A 24,283-nucleotide genomic window follows, 5' to 3' on the forward strand; every position below is an offset into this window, starting at 1 on the left:
CTTCTGTAGAATTAGTGTAAATTACGAATAATACACTGTATGTAATATATAGCATTAAAGTATCAAAGCATGTGAAAGGTGATACAAAATAAATCATGTGAAAAGTGATACAAAATAAATTATGACAATCCAAAAAAAGTTATAAATAGAATTAGCCCAACAAGGAGCAAACACATTAAAGTCCACCAACAATATAAAGGAAGTGAAAAAGCCACCACCCAGGGTCTTAGGGGGCTTACCAGAAGTAAATGACTCTGAACGACTTATGTCGGCCAAGTCGCAACAGGCTATGAGACCAACGGGTCACACGAGTATGGTACTTTAAACGCCCAAAATGGATTGAGGTTGGAATAAAAGGTGTGTGAAGAAGCTGTGTGAAAACAACCGAAATTCCCAGAAAAGGCACTGATGTTTAGGAAGAAGTCGTCACCAGAAGATATTAGAGGCTTACCAGAGGTTGTTGACCTGGGGAGACTTATGTCATCCAAGTCAAACAGGCATGGTGACCGACTGGTCGAAAAAGTATTTCCCCTTTAAATATCCTCAATGAAATCCAAAACAGGGCAGCAGCTTAACGTTATTCTCAACAGTCGTGGAAATAGTATCTCAAATGGAAGGCCACAAACTAAAATTCATATGCCATGCGAGAGATGGATAGAAGAAACTCACATAGCGTAATAACGTAAATACTGGTTTATTAAAAAATGTTGAAAACAAACTCACATTTTGGTAGATCATCAAAAGTTTTACAAGTCAAGTAACGGTAATAGTGAGGGGTCCACCCTCACTATTGGGTGGATCCCTCACTATTACCGCTACTTGACTTGTGAAACTTTTGATGATCTACCAAAATGTGAGTTTGTTTTCAACATTTTTTAATAAACCAGTATTTACGTTATTACGCTATGTGAATTTCTTCTATCCATCTCTCGCATGGCATATGAATTTTCGTTTGTGGCCTTCCATTTGAGATACTATTTCCACGACTGTTGAGAATAACTGTGGACGTTAAGCTGCTGCCCTGTTTTGGATTTCATTGAGGATATTTAAAGGGGAAATACTTTTTCGACCAGTCGGTCACCATGCCTGTTTGACTTGGATGACATAAGTCTCCCCAGGTCAACAACCTCTGGTAAGCCTCTAATATCTTCTGGTGACGACTTCTTCCTAAACATCAGTGCCTTTTCCGGGAATTTCGGTTGTTTTCACACAGCTTCTTCACACACCTTTTATTCCAACCTCAATCCATTTTGGGCGTTTAAAGTACCATACTCGTGTGACCCGTTGGTCTCATAGCCTGTTGCGACTTGGCCGACATAAGTCGTTCAGAGTCATTTACTTCTGGTAAGCCCCCTAAGACCCTGGGTGGTGGCTTTTTCACTTCCTTTATATTGTTGGTGGACTTTAATGTGTTTGCTCCTTGTTGGGCTAATTCTATTTATAACTTTTTTTGGATTGTTATAATTTATTTTGTATCACTTTTCACATGATTTATTTTGTATCACCTTTCACATGCTTTGATACTTTAATGCTATATATTACATACAGTGTATTATTCGTAATTTACACTAATTCTACAGAAGTTTTCTGTACATTGGTTCACATTTTTACGTATTATATAGATACTATTTGGTTTTTATATCACATTTAATCATATGGTATACTAATATATACACACCTTACATGATTTTTTCACTTATTCTATTATAATCTCTTTTTTGAGTTTTTAGCGCCTATTTGCATATTTTTCCAAAGCCAGATGGGACCTGCTTAATTTCCTGGCTGGAGGACCTTCAATACCATCAAGCTTTTTTTGCACCCAGCCTGATGGTCCCTGGCAGAGCCAGGACGAGGTCATTCAGTGGTGAGGGTGCAAAAATGCCAAACAGTACCCCTGCTCCCCCCTGATGTGGGCACTCCTGATTATCTTCTGGAGTTGGGATATATGATACTGGTACTACAGTGCAACTTCTGCCTGTCTGACAGCAGCAAGGTGCAACAAAAAAAATGTCAGGTGGCTGGCTGGAATCCTCAGAGTGCCAGTACCCAAAATGGACTGCACTACCCTAAGTATGGCACTATGCAGACAATGGATCTCCCCAATGGAGACATCACCGGTCCTCTTCTTGGATGCCTCCTGTCAGATAGAGCAGCCCCCAGGCAGCAGGGAGGGTCAGTAAAAGATGGAAGGGTTGAGGGCAAGCTCTCAGCTCAGTTGAATGTACTTAATGGGCTGCTGCTTGGCGCTACCCGCCAAACACATAAAGACACTGCGCCCAGGGCAGCTCCCCCTTCTGCCCCCCCCCCCCCTAGTCCCGGCCCTGGTCCCTGGCCTGAAGTGCCGGGACAAGGTCATCCAGTGTGCAGGGTGAAAATGGAAAATTGCACCCCCTGCCTATCATACCCATCAGTGCCTGGATAAGGTTATCCAGCGGGCAGGGAAAAGATGCCAAACTGCGCCCACCCCCCCATTCTCTCAGGGTTAGGGTCAGGGTGCCCCCATCCCTACAATAAACCATTGTGCCCAGGGCAGCCTCCCCTCCTACCCAACCCTTGTCCCAGCCCTGATTCTCACCAACTCCGGCTCTCTGTTGAAGGGGGCAGGGCCAATATATCAACATTCGCTCAAATGTTTGTAATGTTTGTCGCATGCAATTAAACAGTACCAATAGCTGAAAGGTTTAAAATCGGTGCACAAATATGAGACTAACCGTTCCAAATTGTTCCTGGGTTGTGGGCAACTAAAAGGAAAAGAAATGTCCCTGCGTTAGTGGTGTCACTAAAATGAAAAAGTGTACCTGAGTCGGTGATGAGACTGGAAACCCATCAATAAGTAGTGTGCCATTCTTGTATAATGTGAGGAGATTTCCAACACTTCCATGCTATTTGTTTTTGGCTACTGTAGAAGAGAAGCAGGGAGCTGCTGGAGCTCCATGTGTGCCCCTGCCTCTACATAGAGACACTGCGTCTGGGGCACGTGTCCCTTCTGCCCACCCTTTGTCCCGGCCCTGCTGGCCCCCCCTTCATTGGATTTCAATTCTTTAGATCATGGAGGCAAATTCTGATACTTACAGTAAAACATTTCTAGACCCAAAAAACAAAATGCAGGTTTTGCCATTTACCAGCCTTTAGATGTGGTGGCTGCATTCCTTTTCCCTTTCAAGCTATTTTTTCTTTGTTTTTACTTTTTGACCCTGTCAGTAACACACTTCCAGACCTAAAGTGGCAAAGCTCACTCACTACACTCTATCTACAGAGTAGCAGCATCCTCACCCTAGGTTGCTCACTCCTAATTTTCACTACAAGCACCACCCCCTCTCCTAATCTCCATTACATGGGTAGGAGCAGTTTTGTAGTTCACAGAAAATAGCTTGGAAGGAAGATAACATTGTTTGAGATTCCATTTGGGTGCACAGGAAGTTACAAGGACACTGGATTTCTGGCAGGATTTACAGTTTCTTTTCCTGCACTTGTAGAATATGTATTTTTTTTTTTTATAATCAAGATTGTAGAATATGTACATAGCCTGAAAATAAAAGGAAACAAATGCAGTCACCACGTTGAAGGACTGATATACATTATATATTATATACTTTATATACATAATATATATATATATATATATATATATGGATATATATATATATATATATATATATATATATATATATATATATATACACTTTAAGCAAAATAGCCAGGTCCCAGTCTGTGATTGGAGAGTTAAGGAGCAGCAACAGACTGGCAAAGTCATCTCTCTGCTCCCTCTTTCTGTCAGCATATTCTATATACTTTAAACCACTTAGCGGATTTACTCATATTGTCAGAGATGGTGGTGGGCCATAAATAGCACTGTAGGGGTAAGGACTAATCAGCACATGATGGGCCTGAAAATCAAAAGGAAGATGGCAGAAAGGAACCACAGTAATGGGCTGTAAAGAAGAACATCGCTACTGGAACACGAAGAATCGTAGATCATTGTGAATGGTTTCATTTTATCTGCTTTTAGTTTAGGAGCCTCACAGGTTTGGTTAGTAGTACAACCTCTAGCGGACAATAAATAGCTGTGTTCGCCTGTAGAGGAAATAAAAAAGGTGATTTTAATAGGATGGAAAGATGACAAATTTGTCATAAAAATGAAGATACGACAGTACTTTATCCAGCTGATAGTTTGAACTTCAGGCAGATGTAGAGTAAGTAAGGAAGGAAAAAGCAAAGGAAGTAGAAAGGAAAGGAAAAGAAGAAGGAAAGGAAAACAGAAAAGAAAGGAAGAAGGAACTGAAAAAGGAAATGAAAAAGAAAAGGAAAGGAAATGAGAAAGGAAATGAAAAAGAAAAGGAAAGAAAAGGAAATGAAAAAGAAAAGGAAATGAAAAAGGAAAGGAAAAAGGAAAGGAAAGGAAAGGTAGGGAAAGGAAAGGAAAGGAAAGGAAAGGAAAGGAAAGGAAAGGAAAGGAAAGGAAAGGAAAGGAAAGGAAAATAAAAGAAAGGAAAGGAAGAAGGAAAGGAAAAGAAAGGAAAGAAAAGGAGAGGAAAGGAGAGGAAAGGAGAAGAAAGGAAAGGAAAGGAAAGGAAAGGAAAGGAAAGGAAAGGAAAGGAAAGGAAAGGAAAGGAAAGGAAAGGAAAGGAAGAAGGGAAGGAAAACGAAAAGGACAGGAAAGGAAAATGGAAAGAAAAGGAATGGAAGAAGGAAAACGGAAAATGGAAAGGAAAGGAGAGGAAGAAGACAAGGAAATGAAAAGAAGGAAAGGAAGAAGAAGAAAAGGAAAGGAAGAAGAAAAGGAAAGGAAGAAGCAAAGGGAGAAGAAAAGGAAAGGAAAGGAAGAAGCAAAGGAAGAAGCAAAGGAAAGGACGGGAAATGAAAGGAAGAAGTAAAGGAAAATGAAAACGACAGGAAAGGAAAGGAAAGGAAAATGAAAGAGACAGGGAAGGATAGGAAATGGAAAGGAAAGGAAAAGAAGAAGAAAAATGGAACGGAAAGGAAAGGAAGAAGGAAAGGAAAAGGAAAAGGACAGGAAAGGAAGAAGGAAAATAAAAGAAAAGTACAGGAAAGGAAAAGGAAAAGGAAAAGGAAAAGGAGAGGAAAGGAAAGGAAAGGAAAGGAAAGGGAAAGGGAAAGGGAAAGGGAAAGGGAAAGGGAAAGGAAAAGGAAAAGGAAAAGGAAAAGGAAAAGGAAAGGGAAAGGGAAAGGGAAAGGGAAAGGAAAGCAGAAAATAAAGGAAAGGAAAACAGAAAGGAAAACAAAAAAGGACAGGAAAGGAAAATACAAAGAAAAGGAGAAAGGAAAAGAAAGGAATCAGTGGGGCCCCATAATCCTATGCCACCCCAGTTATTAAATGGGGCCCTTACTACTTACTGGTTATCAGAAGTGAGATATGAGATGACCCCTCTCTGGGATGTTTCTTTATACATGTTCTGTACATACTTAGATAACTGTGAATAACCCACCAATTAAGTAAAAATTCCATCCTCCACTCTTCCAAAACAGCATTGTTGCAGATTATTCCCTTATTCCCTCAGCACTGATCCTGCCATTGTGAGCATTTAGTGGTTACATGGGGTGGTACAGATAGAAGGGCCTATAGTGTTCAACTCCTGTCCCTTGCAATGCGGTCCAAATAGCAATGGCACATTTCATGGCTGAGGAGAGCGGATATACAAGGCATACATCTGAGTGTATCTGAGAAGGACTATATCAGTTCTAGCACTCCTCACTTTCTAATAGGCCCTAGAAACATCAGTAAGGTACACTGACTTCAACAGGCAACAGCTCTTCATCAGATATTTGAACAGCCAAAGATCCTAATTTTTTCATAAAGAGTACCTGTCACTATAGTATTCCGATGTATACAAAGCGACTCCTGTCCGGTACAATTCACAAAAGTGTTGCAGTCACAGCTTTTGGCAGTGGTGTAGCAGGATTTGCAGATTACCCCATTGCCTATAATCTTCCCATCCTTTGTGGCAGGTCTGTCTGGTGCAACTGATAGCAAAGAAAATACATAAATTAAATACATAGCTATAAAATGCTAGCGCATGTTTAAAGCCAAAAACCTTTGTAGGGAATAGTTAGAACCCCTACCATCTATTTTCCATTGGAGAGATTTCATTTCCTGACCTGTAGACACAACAGGAAGTGAGAGAAAATCTCTCCAAAGTAAGGGAGAAGACACTTGTCTTCACTGGAACATTTCCTCACTTTTGCTGTTCTAGTAACAACTCACACAATTCTGTATTGACACACATGCCATGTGCTGCATTCCTGAAAAAGGGTCAGGTGAGGTTTTGGCCCTGCTGCCTTAACTCAACGCATTGCGACATAATGCATGTTAACGTGTTTGAGTTAACATACCAGCTAGGTGTCAATGAGTTATTCTGGAGCTGTCTGCTGTAGTACCCTTTCTCTGCCATAAGATGTCCTCAGTCTTTCAGGCTGAATGACACTCAGCATCGTTCAACCCAGAAGACTGAAGAAATATTGTGAGTGCAGAATGCCTTGGACCCCCCAAACACACAATAGTGTCCTCAAGTCACAATGTATTAATGCAGTTACACACCAGATGCTGACATCATCACATCAGTGCTGTTCTCTGCATCATCTAAAACTACCCACCAGATCCAAAGATCCAAGAGGAAGAGGACCCAACAGGTCATCTGACCAAGCTAAGCATATCTGGAAAAGATAGGTATATAAAAAAAAACCTAAAATGTTGTTGGGGGATGGGCTTTAAGAATTATTGTTGGGCGAACGGTTCGGGCCAAGCAGAAGTTCGACCTGAACTTTGTCTGATCAGGTGTTCTCCGAACACCCAAATTTTCTGTGTGTTCGGCATGCTGTTCACCCACCGAATGCACAGTCAATGTTGTTAAGGAGCAGGGCCAGGAAGTTGGCTGTCGCGTCCTTAACAACGGATGAGTCATCAGCTGGCAGCTGACTTCCCCACTTACAGCTGAAAGAAAAAAAAATGCCGCTTAAAAAACCAAAAATAAACTTTTTTTTTTTTGGGTCCGGCGGTGCTTGACAATAGATGACAATGGATCTACATATGGGGACATTGTTTTTTTACTTTTTATGATTTTTTTAATAAAGGACTTGCCAAAAAACTCTTGTGATGTTTTTATTTATTTTTGACAGTTTTTTTGGTGAATGAGTAGGGGTACAATGTACATAGGAGGGGGACGGGATACGGGGGTTTGTTAAAGGGGGCTTCCAGATTCTGATAAGCTCTCTGACCATAGATCCCCACAACCACCGCCCAGGGTTGTGGGGAAAAGGCTCTTCTCCCCATCAACATGGGGACAAGGTGCTTTGGGGTGAGGGGGGCAAAGCCCCCCCATATTTTGAGAGCATGTGGCCTGGTATGGTTCAGGAGGGGTGCGCTTGCTTCCCCCCATTTTCCTGGCCTGCCTGGCAGATAAGAGTCTGGTATGAACTGGGGGGGGACCCCATACCATTTTTTTCTTAATTTTTTTTAAATAGCCGGGTGCCAGAAATTGCAACCGCGAGTCAATTTAAATGTGATTGATTTAACTCATTTTTGCTGCAGCAGGTTCTATACATGCTACAGATGCGCCACTTTACAGGCAGACTAAGGGGACCCCCCCCGGGCACTATATTTAAAGAATGTTTTCATTTGCATTATTTCACTTTAAGCATTGTTAAAATCGCTGCTTCTTTTTTTCATTGATACATGTCCCCCAGGGCAGTACCCGGGCCCCCATACCCTTTTTATGGTCAATAACTTGCATATAGGCCTTCAAAATAAGGACTTTAGGTTTTTCATGTTCAGCTCCCATAGACTTCAATTGAGTTTTTCACTTTTCCTCTGGGATTTCTGGGGGGGGGTGTTCAAATGAAGGGGATCCTCTAAGGGGTGGGAGTCTGGAGCCAGGGAATTGGATGCAAGGCCCTGTAAGTGAATTAAGAATTTCTTCTTTTTTTCTCTTATTCTGATTGTAAATATAATATAAATATATATTATATGGGGAGAAGGAGTGTAGGAGATACATTGCACATGTCCTTTGTATTTTTCCCCATGGTTGATTACTTACTGGATACTTACTGGTAGGCTCGGGTGGAATGCAGGAGGACTTGGTGCAGCATGTTGAGTTACTCTTGACTGTTCCTTTTTGAAACCGCACAGTGGTAGGATGGAACATGTCACATTTTCCACACATCATCAAAAACAACGTTGTATATGTTGTACCTATATGTGGAAAACTTGGAATTATTAAGACTGATTTATATAATGCCAAACTACTTACTGAGAAACAACCATTTTGGACATCAAGGGGTAATTGCATAACTAAGTTTCCTGTGGTTGTCCTTTTTAGACCCAAGAGGGGGTCGTCTTAGGTGCTAAAGTGGGAAGGGGGCACAAAATAGCCGGGTGCCAGAAATTGCAACCGCGAGTCAATTTAAATGTGATTGTTTTAACTCATTTTTGCTGCAGCAGGTTCTATACATGCTACAGATGCACCACTTTACAGGCAGACTAAGGGGGGGCCACTGCTTCCACATAAAAAGTGAAAGTTTTTCTCTGAAGCATGAAATGTGACTGTCTTTATTGTTTGTGGCTTCAGTGACAATCAGATCACATTGTAAGGGCTATTCATTGGGAAATACATAAATATTCATTAGTTTTTTTCCACTTTTCCCATGACTTTAAAAGCTGTGAAAATTCAGTAGATATATATTTTATTCGTTTTGATACCTAAAGAAAATGCTCCAAATTTCCTTACAAAAATCAATATTTCATATTTCATTTGCTATACTGGAAATCTTGTAATATAATGTCATTGGCTACCTGAAATCTGCATAGAGCTTGAAATAACATTTTAGGCATGCCCTGCAGGTTTTAACGAGCCTTGCGCACTAAAGGAGGGCTCTAGATTTTGTTTATTACAACAATGTGATTATAATGACAGCAGACCCCCCCCAAAATGGCGTTCGGTTTGAGAGAATTGCTGGCAGGGCTTATGTTCTTTCATATATATATAGTTAATCTGGAAGGGATTCTTGGTGTGGAGTCTCACTGTCCTCAGCAGGAGCCTGCCCCCTTTTTTGTTCTAATTACCTCAATTTACACAAGAAATCTATTTTTGGCTAATTAGCACAAACCTAGATAATATGTTTTTTCTTGGCTGAGGCTTCCTGTCTTCTAATTGCTTCCAGATCATACATCTGAATTGGAGAGAGGAACAGTCTGCAAAAGGGATATAGCTGGATGCAGCTATATCGGTTTTTGTTTATACAGGCGGTTACAAACAAGATCGGGTCTGTAGGTCTGTTCTTAAAGTGACACTAAAGGTTCGGGTTTTTAAAAAAAAGAAAAAACAAACATGTCATACTTACCTCCACTGTGCAGCTCTTTTTTGCACAGAGTGGCCCCAAACCTGGTCTTCTGGGGTCCCTCGGTGGCTCTCTTGGCTCCTCCCTACATCAGATAACCCCCTAGGAGAAGCGCTCTCCTGGGGGGGTTGCCTTGCGGGCGCGCTCCCGAGTCCAGCATTTGCGTCCATAGAGGCCTAATGCAGGACTCAGTCCCGCCCCCTGGCGATCGCGTCATTGGATTTTATTGACAGCAGTGGGAGCCAATGGCTGCTCTGCTATCAATCTATCCAATCAACAGCGAAGAACCCCGGTCAAGGAGACAGCACGTCCCCGCCGGCTCAAGTTCCAGGGCTCAGGTAAGTAAAATGGGGGGGGGGGGCCCGGTCACTGACAGGTGTTTATTCACCTTAATGCATAGGATGCATAAAGGTGAAAAACCATGAACCTTTACAACCCCTTTAAGTTGAATCGGTTTGTAATTTGGAACAGGTACATTTTGTAGCTTCAGCCAAAAAAAAATATTTTTAAGCTTTTTGGAAAATATAGGGCAGGGTTATTACCCCCGTGACGTTTGTTTTGCTGTGTGTGCTCCTATTCAGAAGATTTCACCTCACTTTCTACCCCAATGACAATTGGATTTTGAAAATTTTGGGTTATTGTGGAAACAAGGATTGGTGATAAAGCATCAGTGGAGAGACCTTTTTCCCATAATAACCCTTACAGGAAAGAATTTCCCTTCCTAGGGGTAGATTTAATCTCACTTCCTGTTGTCTCCTTCCGTTTGTAAGTAGGAGTCGTTTGTAAGTCGGATGTTTGTAACTAGGGGACCGCCTGTATATATATACATTTGTAAAAAAATTTGAAGACCATTTATCATCTGACTTTCCACTTCACAATTGTGCCAATTTTATGTTGGTCTATCACAAAAAAAAATCACAATAAAATTTATTTACGTTTTTGGTTGTAACATGACAAAATGCGGGAAAATTTCAAGGGGCATGAATACTTTTTCAAGGCATACAGTGATTAAAAAAAAAATTGACTCCTTTGTATCTAATTAAATCAAATACAGAAATAATAATAATAATAATAATAATAATAATAATAATAATAATAATATATTATTTATTTTTTTATTTCTATATTTTATTTTATTAGATACAAATGAGTCTATTTTTTTCTTCAAATCACTGTATGAATGTCACAGCATTTGCAACGTTGTTGGGAATATTTCTCATAATATGTTTAAAGTGAGTGTAAACCCACTTTAAAAAAAACAAAACAAAAAAAACTAACACCTGCAAGACAAAGGCATAATGAGCTAGTATGCTAGTATACGTACATGCCATTGCTTCAGTTTGCTTCAGTGCGCATGTGCCGATGCACATGGGATATCTCCTAAACCATGCAGGTTTAGGAGATATCCTGGGTAGCTACAGGTAAGCCTTATTATAGGCTTACCTGTAGCAAAAAGTGGTCTGTAAGAGTTTACAACCACTTTAATATGTGTATTAAACATACATATTCTCATCTTCTCCAACTGCTATCCCCTTTTGGGGCCTATCCATCCACATTAGTGGCCATAATGTAGTACTTTCCTGAAATACCTCAATCAGGAGGCCACTAGCTGGAGCTGATGATCAGAAGAAATAGACATATTAGACACATTACAAGAATTATTAGCGACGACTGTGCAACTGCTGTGACATTACACAGCAAAGCTTTTTTTGGGGGGTTAACAGACCTCTTAGCAAAAGCTAAGAGTGCACCAGTTTTGAGATTATCAAGCTTGCAACTGTTGCACTGTTAGTTGTTACTTTGTATCTTTGAAGAATTAAACTAAATAAGCAATTACAAAATACAGAAATATGTTGCAACTACCTGTTTGTGATTCCTGTAGACAGGAGGTAAAACATGGGTTATCCTCAGGTTGCGTGAACACTATTGACCTGTAAGGCATGAGCGTTGCTGCTATATATATATATATATATATATATATATATATATATATATATATATATATATATATATATATATATATATATATATATTATATTCAGGACTAAAAAAAATGTAAATCATTTTTTCATGTTTAGCAAGATAAATATGAAATGTTTAAGTTAATTATGTGTCATGTTGCCCCCCCTCCCCATTCCCCTAGTTATTCCATCACTAGGTTGTGTGCAGCTTCAATGGTGGTGGTGATGGTGGTGGGGGACACTGACATCACATTCAAGATGGTGGTACCCAGAGCGGAAAGAGACCAGAATCAGCAGGTGTACAAGGAAAGAAATTCTTTCTCTTTCCTATGATCGTTTGCTCCATCTAGTGACCATAATGCGGCATTTTGCTGATTGCAGTATTTCAGAAACAGACAAATTTGAAAGGAAATTCCAATACCTATAATTGAAGTTAGTAATAGTTAACCCCTTCCTGCCGACCGTACGCAGATATGCGTACTCGGCTTTCCGGGGTTATACCGGGATGATGCCCGCAGCTGCAGGCATCATCCCGGTACCGTTGTTTACAGCGGGCGATCGGCTACCCGTGTATAACAACCGATGTGGCTAAAAGCCGCTCGGTTGTTATACCGGAGGAGCGGGAGGGGACATCCCCCCCCTCCTGCCGCTGTTACCGGGCCTCCCGTGCGATCGGGAGGCCCGGTGTCCAATCGGGTACCTTCGGCGGCTGGGGGCGGGCTGGAAAGAAGCTGTGAGCGGCTTCGTTCCAGCCTTCTTGTTGTAAACGCGGAAGCGACGTCATGAAGTCACTTCCCGTTTACTCGGCTGCCAATGGCGCCGAATTAAAAAAAGTACACAGTATTCAGAATCGCCGTTTTCGGTGATCTGAATACTTTGAAGTGTAAAGGAGGGATGGGGGGTCTTTTAGACCCCCCATCCCTCCATAAAGAGTACCTGTCACCACCTATTACTGTCACAAGGGATGTTTACATTCCTTGTGACAGCAATAAAAGTAAAAAAAAAAAAAAAAATTTTTTAAACACAATTTATAAAGTAAAAAAATAAATAAAATAAATAAGTAAATAAAATTTTTTTTTTTAAAGTGCCCCTGTCCCCGCGAGCTTGCGCAGCGAAGAAAACGCATACGGAAGTCGCGCCTGCATATGTAAATGGTGTTCAAACCACACATGTGAGGTATCGCCGTGATCGTCAGAGCAAGAGCAATAATTCTAGCCCTAGACCTCCTCTGTAGCTCAAACCTGGTAACCGTAAAAAATTTTTAAAGCGTCGCCTATGGAAATTCATAGGTACCGTAGTTTGTCGCCATTCCACGAGTGCGTGCAATTATAAAGGGTGACATGTTTGGTATCTATTTACTCGGCGTAACATCATCTTTCACATTATACAAAAAAATTGGGGTAACTTTACTGTTTGGATTTTTTAAAATTCATGAAAGTGTCCCTTTTCCAAAAATTTGCATTTAAAACACCGCTGCACAAATACCGTGTGATAAAAAATATTGCAACAATCGCCATTTTATTCTCTAGATTCTCTGCTAAAAAAATATATATAATGTTTGGGAACTCTAAGTAATTTTCTAGCAAAAAATACGGATTTTAACTTGTAAACACCAAATTTCAACAATAGGCTTAGTCATGAAAGGTGTTAAGTTATAATTAGTTTGTTATTATTTCAGATTTTCAAATTTTCTGGTTTTCTGGTTTTTGAATTTCCGAATTTTCGAATATTCGAATTTACATATTTGTTACGTTCACTAATAGCCACATTTGAAAGGAAATTCCAATACCTATAATTTAATAGTTAGCTATTATTAGTTAGTTAGAAAACCTGAAAATTCTAAAGAATAACTAACTAACTAACTATATGTGGCTATTAGACCCCTTTCACACTGCCAGTGTTTTTTCAGGCACTACAGCGCTAAAAATAGAGCCTGTATAGTGCCTGAAAAAAGCGGCTCCATTCACTCCAGTGTGAAAGCCCGAGGGCTTTCACACTGGAGCCGTGCGCTGGCAGGGCATCACAAAAAGTCCTGCCAGCAGCTTCTTTGGAGCGGTGAAGGAGCGGTGAACCCACCACTGCTCCCCATTGAAATCAATGGGGCAGCGCTGCGATACCGCTGGCAAAACGCCGCTGGCAAAACGCCGCTCCTGCTGCGTTTTGCGGGCTGATTTAACCACTATTCGGTCGCTAGCGGGGGGTTAAAACTGCCCTGCTAGCGCCCGAATAGCGCCGTTAAAACGACGGTAAACGACGAGGCGCCCTAGGCAGCTTGGTGTAAAAGTGTCTTAGTGAACATAACGAATATGTAAATTCGAATATTCGAAAATTCGGAAATTCGAAAATTCAGAAATTCGGAGATTCGGAAATTCAAAAATCAGAAAACCTGAAAATTCGAAAAATCTAAAATAATAACTAACTAATAATAACTTAACTAGTACTAACTATTAAAGTATAGGTATTGGAATTTCCTTCCAAATTTGGCTGTTAGTGAACGTAAGGAATACGAATTTATCTGAAGTTACGAATTATCCGAAATAACGAATGCCGCATCTAAATGAATGGAGCGGAACGAATTAATGATAAATCATTTTAAAACGTTTTTATTTGTACTATTGTTATTTATTATTATTAATTTGTTCCATTCCATTTGTTTAGATGTGGCATTCGTTATTTCGGATGATTCGTAACTTCGGATAAATTCGTATTCTTTACGTTCACTAATAGAATTTGAAAGGAAATTCCAATACCTATAATTTAATAGTTAGCTATTATTAGTTAGTTAGTTATTCTTTATCATTTTTAGGTTTTCTTTCTTATTTTTGGATTTTCTAATTTATAAATTTTCTCATTTCCGATTTTTTTTTTTTTTTCCCCACTTCAGTGAGACTTTTTTCAACTTTGCAGTTCAACTTCGTCCTGGCTCGTTTTCACATCATTGTGGCATTTTTATAATTCTCTTTTTTTAAATTATTTTTTTAATCCCTATTGAATTTTAATAAATCTATTACATCGTATTATAGAGAAAATTCAATACTGTCCATGATACTTTTTTTATTTGCACTAACATACAATTTTTCAGGACAAGCTTTCGGGGTATGTCCCCTTCTTCAAGGTCCAAGCTTGAAAAATTGTATGTTAGTGCAAATAAAAAAAGTATCACGGACAGTACTCAATTTTCTCTGTCACAATTGCACTAATACGGCTACAATCAAATCAAGTACATCGTATTACGTTAGATAGGACCTTACTTCGGCTGACGCCAGCCCTTAATACACATACAAAAACATAGTTACCCCCAGTATACCCACCCCTCGCACCCCCCCTGAAACACCTTCCCCTCCCTCACTCTTTACTCCTACTGGTTCTAGTCTTCTCTTTTCCCTACCTCTTATACTGCAACAAACTACCCATCTTCTGTGGGGCCACACTTCATTTTTTCTTTATTGACCCATCACCTCGGCGCACCTAATCGAGCACTTATACTCTACCCATCCCCTCCATTTCTCTTCATATTCTTCCATTCCCGTCCCCTCTCTGAACCTTAGATATTCAAGATTTTGGATTTCGTTGATTTTATTAAGCCAATCCTGCAGCTTAGGTCTCCTTTTTTCTTGCCAATATTTAGGTAGAAGGCTTTTGGCCGCATCCAAAAGTGGTGGTAGCAGTGTTCTCAAATACTTCCTAGTTGGCATTCTAATCCCATGGAATAAACATCCCCAGGAGTCATCCAGCACTCCAATATTGGTTATCTCTTTGATAATTTGCCTGATCTTCCCCCCAAAATTGTTTAATTTCCGGGCAGTGCCACCAAATATGCGCCATTGTTCCAATCTCTTTGCCCCCCCCGCCAACAATGTTGCGATGTTTCACTCTGGAACTTATGTGCTCTATCAGGGGTTATATACCATCTCGCCAGGCACTTGTAGTTTAACTCTCTCGTCTTACAATTAACCGATGTGGCATATGCCCGCCTCAATAGCTTCCCTATCTCAGGTTCTTTGAGCTGTATACCCAATTCCATCTCCCACTTCTTAATATATGGCGGTATCTCGGATCCCTTCAATTCTATTAACACTCTGTAAATCTCGGAAATCCCCCTCTTCCCTACTTTATTGACACACAGTATCTCCAGGGGACGTAATGAATTTTCTAACTTGTGATTTTACGAATTTTCTAATTTTCTAATTTACGAACATGCAAATTTACGAATTGCAATCATAACGAATGACCTGAAAAATGAAAAAAAAACCCTAAAAAAATAAAGACAAATGAAATGAAAACAAACACATTTTTTGGCAGTGCACATGTCTACCTGTCAGCACCCCCTCATACTACTACTACTATTACTATTATTATCATTACTATTATTATTATTAATAATAATAATATAAGACTCTTGAAAAAGATTAAAGCCCAATATCTCCCTGGAAGTTGTGTTTGTGCAGGGGGTGTGTTGGACCCCGGTAGGTAGACCACTGTCTCTCTGACACAGCAACGGGCCATAAGGGTTTAGTTAAAGAAAAGAACATCCAAGACTTGTAAAAACATTTTTAATACATCACACCTAATCTATGACTTAGAACACGCTACAATGGGGCTTTAACTTACCCACTGCGCCTTTCTCATAGTAGGAGATGCATGCTGTATCTAAGGGACTGCAGGTTACTAACTTTTTTTTACACGTTGCCTGAGTCGAATTTGCACATTGGTGACATTGCAGTGGATCTGTAAAAAAAAAATACATTTCATAGATAAAGAAAGAAAAATGACATCAGTATGTAAAATTCCCCCAAATCTCAAAAAACAAAGAGATCCCACCAGTATTTTTCCTTCTATGGGGTGGCTGGCCAGAAATCAGCTTTCTGTTTGAAACACAAAAACGTTCCTTTAACCACTTGCCTACCGGGCACTTACACCCCCTTCCTGCCCAGGCCATTTTTCAGCTTTCAGCGCTGTCGCACTTTGAATGACAATTGCGCGGTCATGCTACACTGTACCCATATGACATTTTTTATCATTTTTTTCCCACAAATAGAGCTCTTTTGGTGGTATTTAATCACTGCTGGGTTTTTTATTCTTTACAAAAAAAAAAAAAGACCAAAAAATTTGAAAAAAATAATTTTTTTTACTTAGTTTCTGTTAGTTAATTTTGTAATTAAGTAATTTTTCTCCTTCGCTGATGTGCGCTGATGAGGCGGCACTGATAGACTGAACTGGTGGGCATTGATGAGGCGGCACTTATGGGCACTGATTAGGTGGCACTGATATGTGGCACTGATGAGGAGGCACTAATATGCTGCATTTATGGCCACTGATAGGTGGTATCCAAGTCCTAGTCCGTAGGGTTAAATATTGAGTTGGCCCACCCTTTGCAGCTATAACGGCTTCAACTCTTCTGGGAAGGCCGTCCACAAGGTTTAGGAGTGTGTCTAGGATTGTGTCTTCCAGAAGCACATTTGTGTGGTCAGGCACTGATGTTGGACGTTAAGGCCTGGCTCGCAGTCTCCACTCTAATTCATCCCAAAGGTGTTCTATCGGGTTGAGGTCAGGACTCTTTGCAGGCCAAACAAGTTCTTCCACCCCAAACTCGCTCATCCATGTCTTTATGGACCTTGCTTTGCTCACTGATCAAAATCATTTGGTAGAGGGGGGATGATGGTGTGGGGTTGTTTTTCAGTGGTTGGACTTGGCCCCTTAGTTCCAGTAAAGGGAACTCTGCATCAGCATACCAAGACATTTTGGACAATTTCATGCTCCCAACTTTGAGGAAACAGTTTGGGGACGGCCCCTTCCTGTTCCAACATGACTGCGCACCAGTGCACAAAGCAAGGTCCATAAAGACATGGATGAGCGAGTTTGTGGTGGAGGAACTTGACTGGCCTGCACAGAGTCCTGACCTCAACCCGATAGAACACCTTTGGGATGAATTAGAGCAGAGACTGCAAGCCAGGCCTTCTCATCCAACATCAGTGCCTGACCTCACAAATACGCTTCTGGAAGAATGGTCAAACATTCCCATAGACACACTCCTAAACCTTGTGGACGGCCTTCCCAGAAGAGTTGAAGCTGTTATAGCTGCAAAGGGTGGGCCAACCCAATATTGAACCCTACGGACTAAGACTGGGATGCCATTAAAGTTCCTGTGCGTGTAAAGGCAGGCGTTCCAATACTTTTGGTTATATAGTGTATATGTCGCTTGTATTTAGTCATTATTTCCATATTGCAGAGTTCCGCTTTAACTTCAACCATTTCCAGCGGGGAATAGTCAGCTTCCTTAATCATCTCTTTGATGCCACCCGGGGTGAAGAGAAGAAATGTCATCTATGAGTCACTCATTTTATTGCTGTCTGTCCCTCTCTACTTTATTTGTCTAGGTCACCATTGTCATGGAACAGAAAGTGATTGGATACATACATTTCTACTATCGTCACCATATGAGAAGCTGAGGATCAGGGCCGCTGGAAAGGCAGTACAGCCAGCGCTCCTGTACTGGGCCCGGGCCCCACCAGTGCAAAAGGGGGGCCCGGGCACCTGTTGGGCAGGAGCGACTGCTGTACTGCCATTCAGCCAACTCGCCCTGACTCCCCCTGACTCCTCCTGACTCCCCCTGACTCCCCCTGACTCCTCCTGACTCCTCCTGACTCCCCCTGACTCCCCCTGACTCCTACTGACTCCCCCTGACTCCTCCTGACTCCCCCTGACTCCCCCTGACTCCTCCTGACTCCCCCTGACTCCTCCTGACTCCCCCTGACTCCCCCTGACTCCTCCTGACTCCCCCTGACTCCTCCTGACTTCCCCTGACTCCTCCTGACTCCCCCTGACTCCCCCTGACTCCTCCTGACTCCCCCTGACTCCCCCTGACTCTTCCTGACTCCCCCTGACTCCCCCTGACTCCTCCTGACTCCTCCTGACTTCCCCTGACTCCTCCTGACTCCTCCTGACTTCCCCTGACTCCCCCTGACTCCTCCTGACTCCCCCGACTCCCCCTGACTCCCCTGGAGCTCCACGGCTTCTCCTCCTTTTTCATCCTTCAGCTGCACTGCAGGGGGATTGGTGTCTGCATCCCCAACCCCCCTGCTGCGCGGGCCCCTCTTCTGTGTGGCCCCCTCCCTTGCAGCATTGCCAGCTTCCCTCCTCTCCTCTGCCTCCAGCAGCTACTGACTGCACACAGGGGGATGTTTCAGGATGGAGAGCGGGGTGTGCGCAGTAAATATGTCCTATTTACCAGCCTTTTCCTTTCCTGAATTGACACAGTGAGCATTCGGCACCGATCACTCATTGTGTCCATTCATCACTGAAGCATAGTAAATGGTGTTTACTATGCTTCAGTTTGTGAATGAATGGGGAGCCTCAAAGCGCTTCCCATTCATTCACTGCCTAGTGCAGTGGCTCTCAACTCCGGTCCTCGGGACCCACTAACAGGACAGATTTTACGACTTACCTTGGGGAGATGCAGACTAGAATACTGCAATTACTGAGCAGCAAATGATATCACCTGTGATGTATTTCAGTTATCCTGCAAACCTGGCCTGTTAGTGGGTCCTGAGGACAGGAGTTGAGAACCACTGGCCTAGTGGATATGAGGCTGCAGAGAAAGGGAACGAGGAATCTCTGTCCTCAGTCCCTTTTCTCTGTCTCAAATGTGAGCCATCAGGGGTCCGTTTACCAGTGGCGGCCCGTCCATTAGGGTAAAATTCAGCCACCCCCTCTATGAATAATGGATAGATTCATGCATAGCATGGACCTATTCATGGCCGCCGTGGGCACCCTCAATTCAGACATCCGGCCCCTTTCAGGATGCTGGGCGCATGAATTACAGTGGCCGGAGGGTGTTTTTTTTAAGCACTTGATTAGAGCCATAGGCTCTAATAGGCTTCAAAATAGGGTGTTGTAACACTGGTCCTCAATCTGGCCAATCAGAAGCAGGTCTGAGACTCGTTTTCCGATTGGCCAAAAAGTGAAGAGTCCCAATTGGCCATCGAGGAAGAGGGAGGAAGCGGAAGCCACCAATTCCCAGTGGAGAGCAGGGGAAGGGAGACCCATTGCTGCCGCCGAGGAGCAAGGGAAGCCGCCGGTGAAGCACTGCATAGATGGGGTAAGTGCACTTGACCCGTCGACCGACCACCGGCAGGGGGTTTTACTTTCTTTTAACAGCCTTGTTCGGGGGGCCTCTGGTAAAATATAAGGCAGTGGTTCTCAACCTGGGGGTCGATTGCCAATTTGCCAGGGCGTCGCGAATGCTGGTCCAATCTGGAGATGGACCCGAAGTTACTGTGTGTACGCCGGAGTCTGTCCGTCTTGGCCAGCGAGACGTAACTTCTGGGAGAGGAGAGACCGCGCGGAAGTGACGTCGCCGCCATCTTGGTACTCTCGTCCGCAGTAAGGCTACAGTTAGAAGTTGGCAAGCGGACATCTTTTTACACCCACCGAAGTCTTGCATTTCACATGTCATTTTCCCTGTAAACTGAGCTTATATAATATATAAGGCTTATATAGTATACAAGCTCAGTTTACTGGGAAAAATACGTGTAAAATGCAAGACTTCGGTGGGTGTAAAAAGATGTCCGCTTGCCAACTTCTAACTGTGGCCTTGCTCCGGATGAGTGTACCAAGATGGCGGTGACAAAACATCACTTCCGGTTAACACACTAGACAGGTTGCTGATTCTGACGGAACACCTGAGTGACTTTGGTAATTTCACTAAATGTAGACTGTTTAATGGGTTTGAATTGATTTTAGCATGCATGGAACCTTGGGGGGCATAAACAAACTAAAAAATTCAGAGAAAAATACATCAATTGCCGCCACTGTGCCCATCAATTGCCGCCACTGTGCCATATCAAATACTCTCACTGTGCCCCCGCCCGCTGTCTGCCCGCACTTACCCTGTCTCTCGGTGGGGCATTTTCTTCATTTGTAACATATATGTTAATTTTAAATAAAACAGTGGCGGCCGGTGGTAATTTTTTTTGAAGGAGGGGAGGGTGGTGGCAAACAGTACCATTCCCCCCACCCCCAAAAAATTACTACCGGCCACCATTGGTTTAGACTCCTGATATTTTACCAGAGCTCCTCCAATGAGGCTGTGAAAAGAATGTAAAAAAAAAAAAGAAGAATGGAGGGGGGAGGGACTGTCAGGTAGGCTGTAGGGGGCCCCGTGATTTCTAATAGCAGCCCCGATGAGGAGTCTTGGAATATCCGAGACGTAGAAGAGGTCAGGGGCTGCATCAGCACACCGGGCTCCGTCCATAACTAAATATCACTTTTGGGTGGACATGCCCTTTACATAGCTCCCAACTGACCCTGATTTCAAGGGACTGTTCCTGATTTGGAGCAATGTCCCTCTGTCCCTCTTTCCTCCTCATTTGTCCCTCATTCTGGTCTGATCTATATAGATGTATATAAAATGCACTTTTTATCTTTCAAAAAGTGTTTCCCAGCGCTAAACCTTTCATCCAATTTCTAAATTGCTGCATTTGTACATTTTAAAAGCCAATATAAAAGAATAGTAGTGGTTAAAAAAAAGCACTTGTTGATTTAATGAACCTTTTTTTTTTTTGGGTTAATTCTCCTTTAAGGGGGTGTGGCAGGGGGCGTGTCCTATGCTTACATACATTTGCTAGTAGGTGCCCCTCATTCCCATCTCAAAATGTTGGGTGGACATGCCCTTTACATTGTTCACAGAGGCTTACTATCATTCTCTTATCACAATGGGGCCGGGACAAGGGGGTGGGCAGGAGGGACAGCTGCCCCGGGCACAGCGGAGCAAGGGGGGCAAAGAATGGACACAGGGCAGTAAACCTATTCCACGGCATGCATTAACAGTGGGGGGGGGGGGGGGGTTGCAGTTCCACATCCTTGCCCTGGGTGCTAGACGAACCCGTCCCGGTATTGTGTACTCGATATCCAATGCATCTCCTTGCTGTCATCTGCCTGTGTATTTCTTTCCTTGCTCTAAGTGCTCTATTATCCTCGGAAAGCAATTTAATCAGCTGATGAGCAGACTGGACTGAGAGGACCCCGCTGCATTAATCCCCCAGTGACATGTTACGGTTTATAAGTGAGCATTGAAAACCAAAACTTTATTTATAGCATGCTTACTGACACTAACAGGCCACTTATCCTGCCATATGTGATGTCTGATCTGCTGCTATTTATGTGCCCTTCTCATTCACTTATCTAGAATTAGCAGTCATATAAACCAGGGATATGCAATTAGAGGACCTCCAGCTGTTGCAGAACTACAAGTCCCATGAGGCATAGCAAGGCTCTGTCAGCCACAAGCATGACACCCAGAGGCAGAGGCATGATGGGACTTGTAGTTTTGCAACAGCTGGAGGTCCGCTAATTGCATATCCCTGATATAAATGATACAACCCCCTAGGTTCACCATATATATTGCAAATTCATTGCACAACCTTTAGATCTGCCAAGACTGCGTAATATGAGGATCTACCTAATATTCAATCAATTTGTGTCCAATCAGTCAAGCACTACCTGGTTTATTGATAGATCTGATGGAGATCATACAATCAGATTGTAACATGTGTGGCGACAGGGGAAGTCATTCCTGAAATTGTGCAAATTGTTACCAATCCAAACTTTTCTAATCAAACCTCAGCAAGGTGGTAATTTACATTATTAATAATAATAATAATAATCATAATTTGCATTAATAATAAATAATAATAATAATAATAATAATAATAATAATAATAATAATGATAATAATAATAATAATAATAATAATAATAATAATTTACATTAATAATAATAATAATAATAATAATAATAAATAATAATAATTATATCAGCACAATTATATTTAACTGTTTTATTTTACCAATTAGTTTTTTACAAATTATTTGCTTGAAAATCAAGCAAAGTTCAATACAATTTTCTAATTGGAATATTTCTACTCTAATGCCCCGTACACACGGTCGGAATTTCCAACAACAAATAATAATTGACATTATTATTATTAATAATAATAATAATAATTGACATTAATAATAATAATAATAAATAATAATAATAGTAATAATAACAATAATAATAATAATTGACATTATTAATAATAATAATAATAAATAATAATAAATAATAAATAATAATTTCCATTATTAATAATAATAATAATAATAATAAAAAATAATAATAATAATAATACACAATTATTTTTAACTGTTTTATTTTACCAATTAGTTTTTTACAAATCATTTGCTTGAAAATCAAGCAAAGTTCAATACAATTTTCTGATTGGAATATTTCTACTCTAATGCCGCGTACACACGGTCGGAATTTCCGACAACAAATGTTCGATGTGAGCTTGTTGTCGGAAATTCCGACCGTGTGTAGGCTCCATCGGACATTTTCCATCGGAATTTCCGACAAACAAAATTTGAGATCCGGTTCTCAAATTTTCCCACAACAAAATCCGTTGTCGGAAATTCCGATCGCGTGTACACAATTCCGACGCACAAAGTTCCACGCATTCTCGGAATCAAGCAGAAGGAGCCGCACTGGCTATTGAACTTCAGTTTTCTCGGCTCGTTGTACGTGTTGTAACGTCTCCGCGTTCTTGGCGTTCGGAATTTCCGACAAGATTTGTGCGACCGTGTGTATGCAAGACAAGATTGAGCCAACATCCGTCGGAAATAAATCCAGGATATTGTTGGCGGAATGTCCGATCGTGTGTACGCGGCATAATGGCGAGTACACACGATCGGAATTTCGGCCCGCAAAAGACCGATTAGAGATTTTCGACGGAAAATGCGACCGTGTGTATGCTCCATCGGACTGTTGCTGGCCGAATTCCAGCCAGCAAAAGATTGGGAGCAGGTTCTTAATTTTTCAGTCGGAAAAAGTTCCTATCCGAAAATGCGATCGTCTGTAGCAATTCCGACGTGCAAAATTCCTATGCATGCTTGGAAACAATTCGACGCATGCTCGGAAGCATTGAACTTCATTTTCTCGGCTCGTCGTAGTGTTGTACGTCACTGCGTTCTTGGCGGTCGTAAGTTCAGTGAACTTTTGCGTGACCGCGTGTATGCAAGGCAAGCTTGAGCGGAATCCCATCGGAAAATCCGTCATATCTTTTTCCGACGAGAAGTCCGATCGTGTGTACGCGGCATAAGAGTTCTATACACATTCATGCAGGCTGCATTCATTTCCCCCATAATTTCTGTAATAGATTAATGCCTAGGATTGCCAGTTCCATCTAGTGGCCAAAACGTGGTATATTTTCCCGCTAAGGTATTTGAGAAAACCATTCAGCATTTTGGCCACTAGATGAAGCTGAGGATCATAGGATTTAAATCCAGCAAGCCGACTGTCGGCTGTCAGGGGAAGCAATCTGCACAGCGGCGGCCTGTCCAATAGGGGAGCACAGGCGCTGATTCCCCCCTCCCCTATCCATGCGTCCAGCCCCCTGATCTACATTAAGAATGAGCTCAGGCGTGTTCGCAACTCTTGATGACCGATGGGGTAAGTGCCGGGGGGGGGTGGGTGACCCAACCGTCCGACCTACCTAGAGTTGGGGAGGTGCCGCTGGCCGACCGGGGGGGCGTGGTTGGTTGTTTGCCACCCCCCCACAAAAAAAAAAGACCAGCCGCCACTGGATCTGCAATGCATTTGTTTCCAGGGCAGGTGAGACATCAGGGGTCTAAAAGATCTTATTAAAGAGAACCTGTTACCACAAAATGCCTCACATAGGGGATTTTTTTGTCCCCTGTGTGATGTAAAAAAAATTTTAGATTTTTTTTTTTAGTGTTACATCCAAACACTTAAAATCTTCCCCCAAAATTTTTTGGGACCCCCCCACCCCCCACGTGCGAATGTAAATGCACCTGTAGGAGGAGCCAATGCTCAAAAATGACGATTGAGATACACATGTTGTATATTATTCACAGTAACTCTAAACTGATGACCTGTAGGAACTTTTAAAGCATCACCTTTGGAAAATATAG

At 41.9% G+C, this 24,283-nt stretch overlaps 1 protein-coding gene across 2 annotated transcripts in view; it reads right to left on the reverse strand.

Annotated features, from left to right (window-relative positions):
* Nucleotides 1-1,673: 1,673 nt before the first annotated feature.
* Nucleotides 1,674-24,283, reverse strand: part of LOC141110401 (uncharacterized) — a 79,587-nt gene continuing 56,977 nt past the window's right edge. For both annotated transcript variants that reach the window (XM_073601731.1, XM_073601732.1), the window contains exons 2-5: nucleotides 15,924-16,040; nucleotides 8,063-8,206; nucleotides 5,824-5,982; nucleotides 1,674-4,074 (exon numbers count right to left, since the gene is read on the reverse strand). In XM_073601731.1, the coding sequence (XP_073457832.1) occupies nucleotides 3,872-4,074; nucleotides 5,824-5,982; nucleotides 8,063-8,206; nucleotides 15,924-16,040 (623 nt within the window). In that variant the 3' untranslated portion in view covers nucleotides 1,674-3,871. The remainder of the gene's footprint in view (nucleotides 4,075-5,823; nucleotides 5,983-8,062; nucleotides 8,207-15,923; nucleotides 16,041-24,283) is intronic.

This window comes from Aquarana catesbeiana, linkage group LG10 (assembly GCF_042186555.1).
Source record: "Aquarana catesbeiana isolate 2022-GZ linkage group LG10, ASM4218655v1, whole genome shotgun sequence".
Classification (NCBI taxonomy): domain Eukaryota; kingdom Metazoa; phylum Chordata; class Amphibia; order Anura; family Ranidae; genus Aquarana; species Aquarana catesbeiana.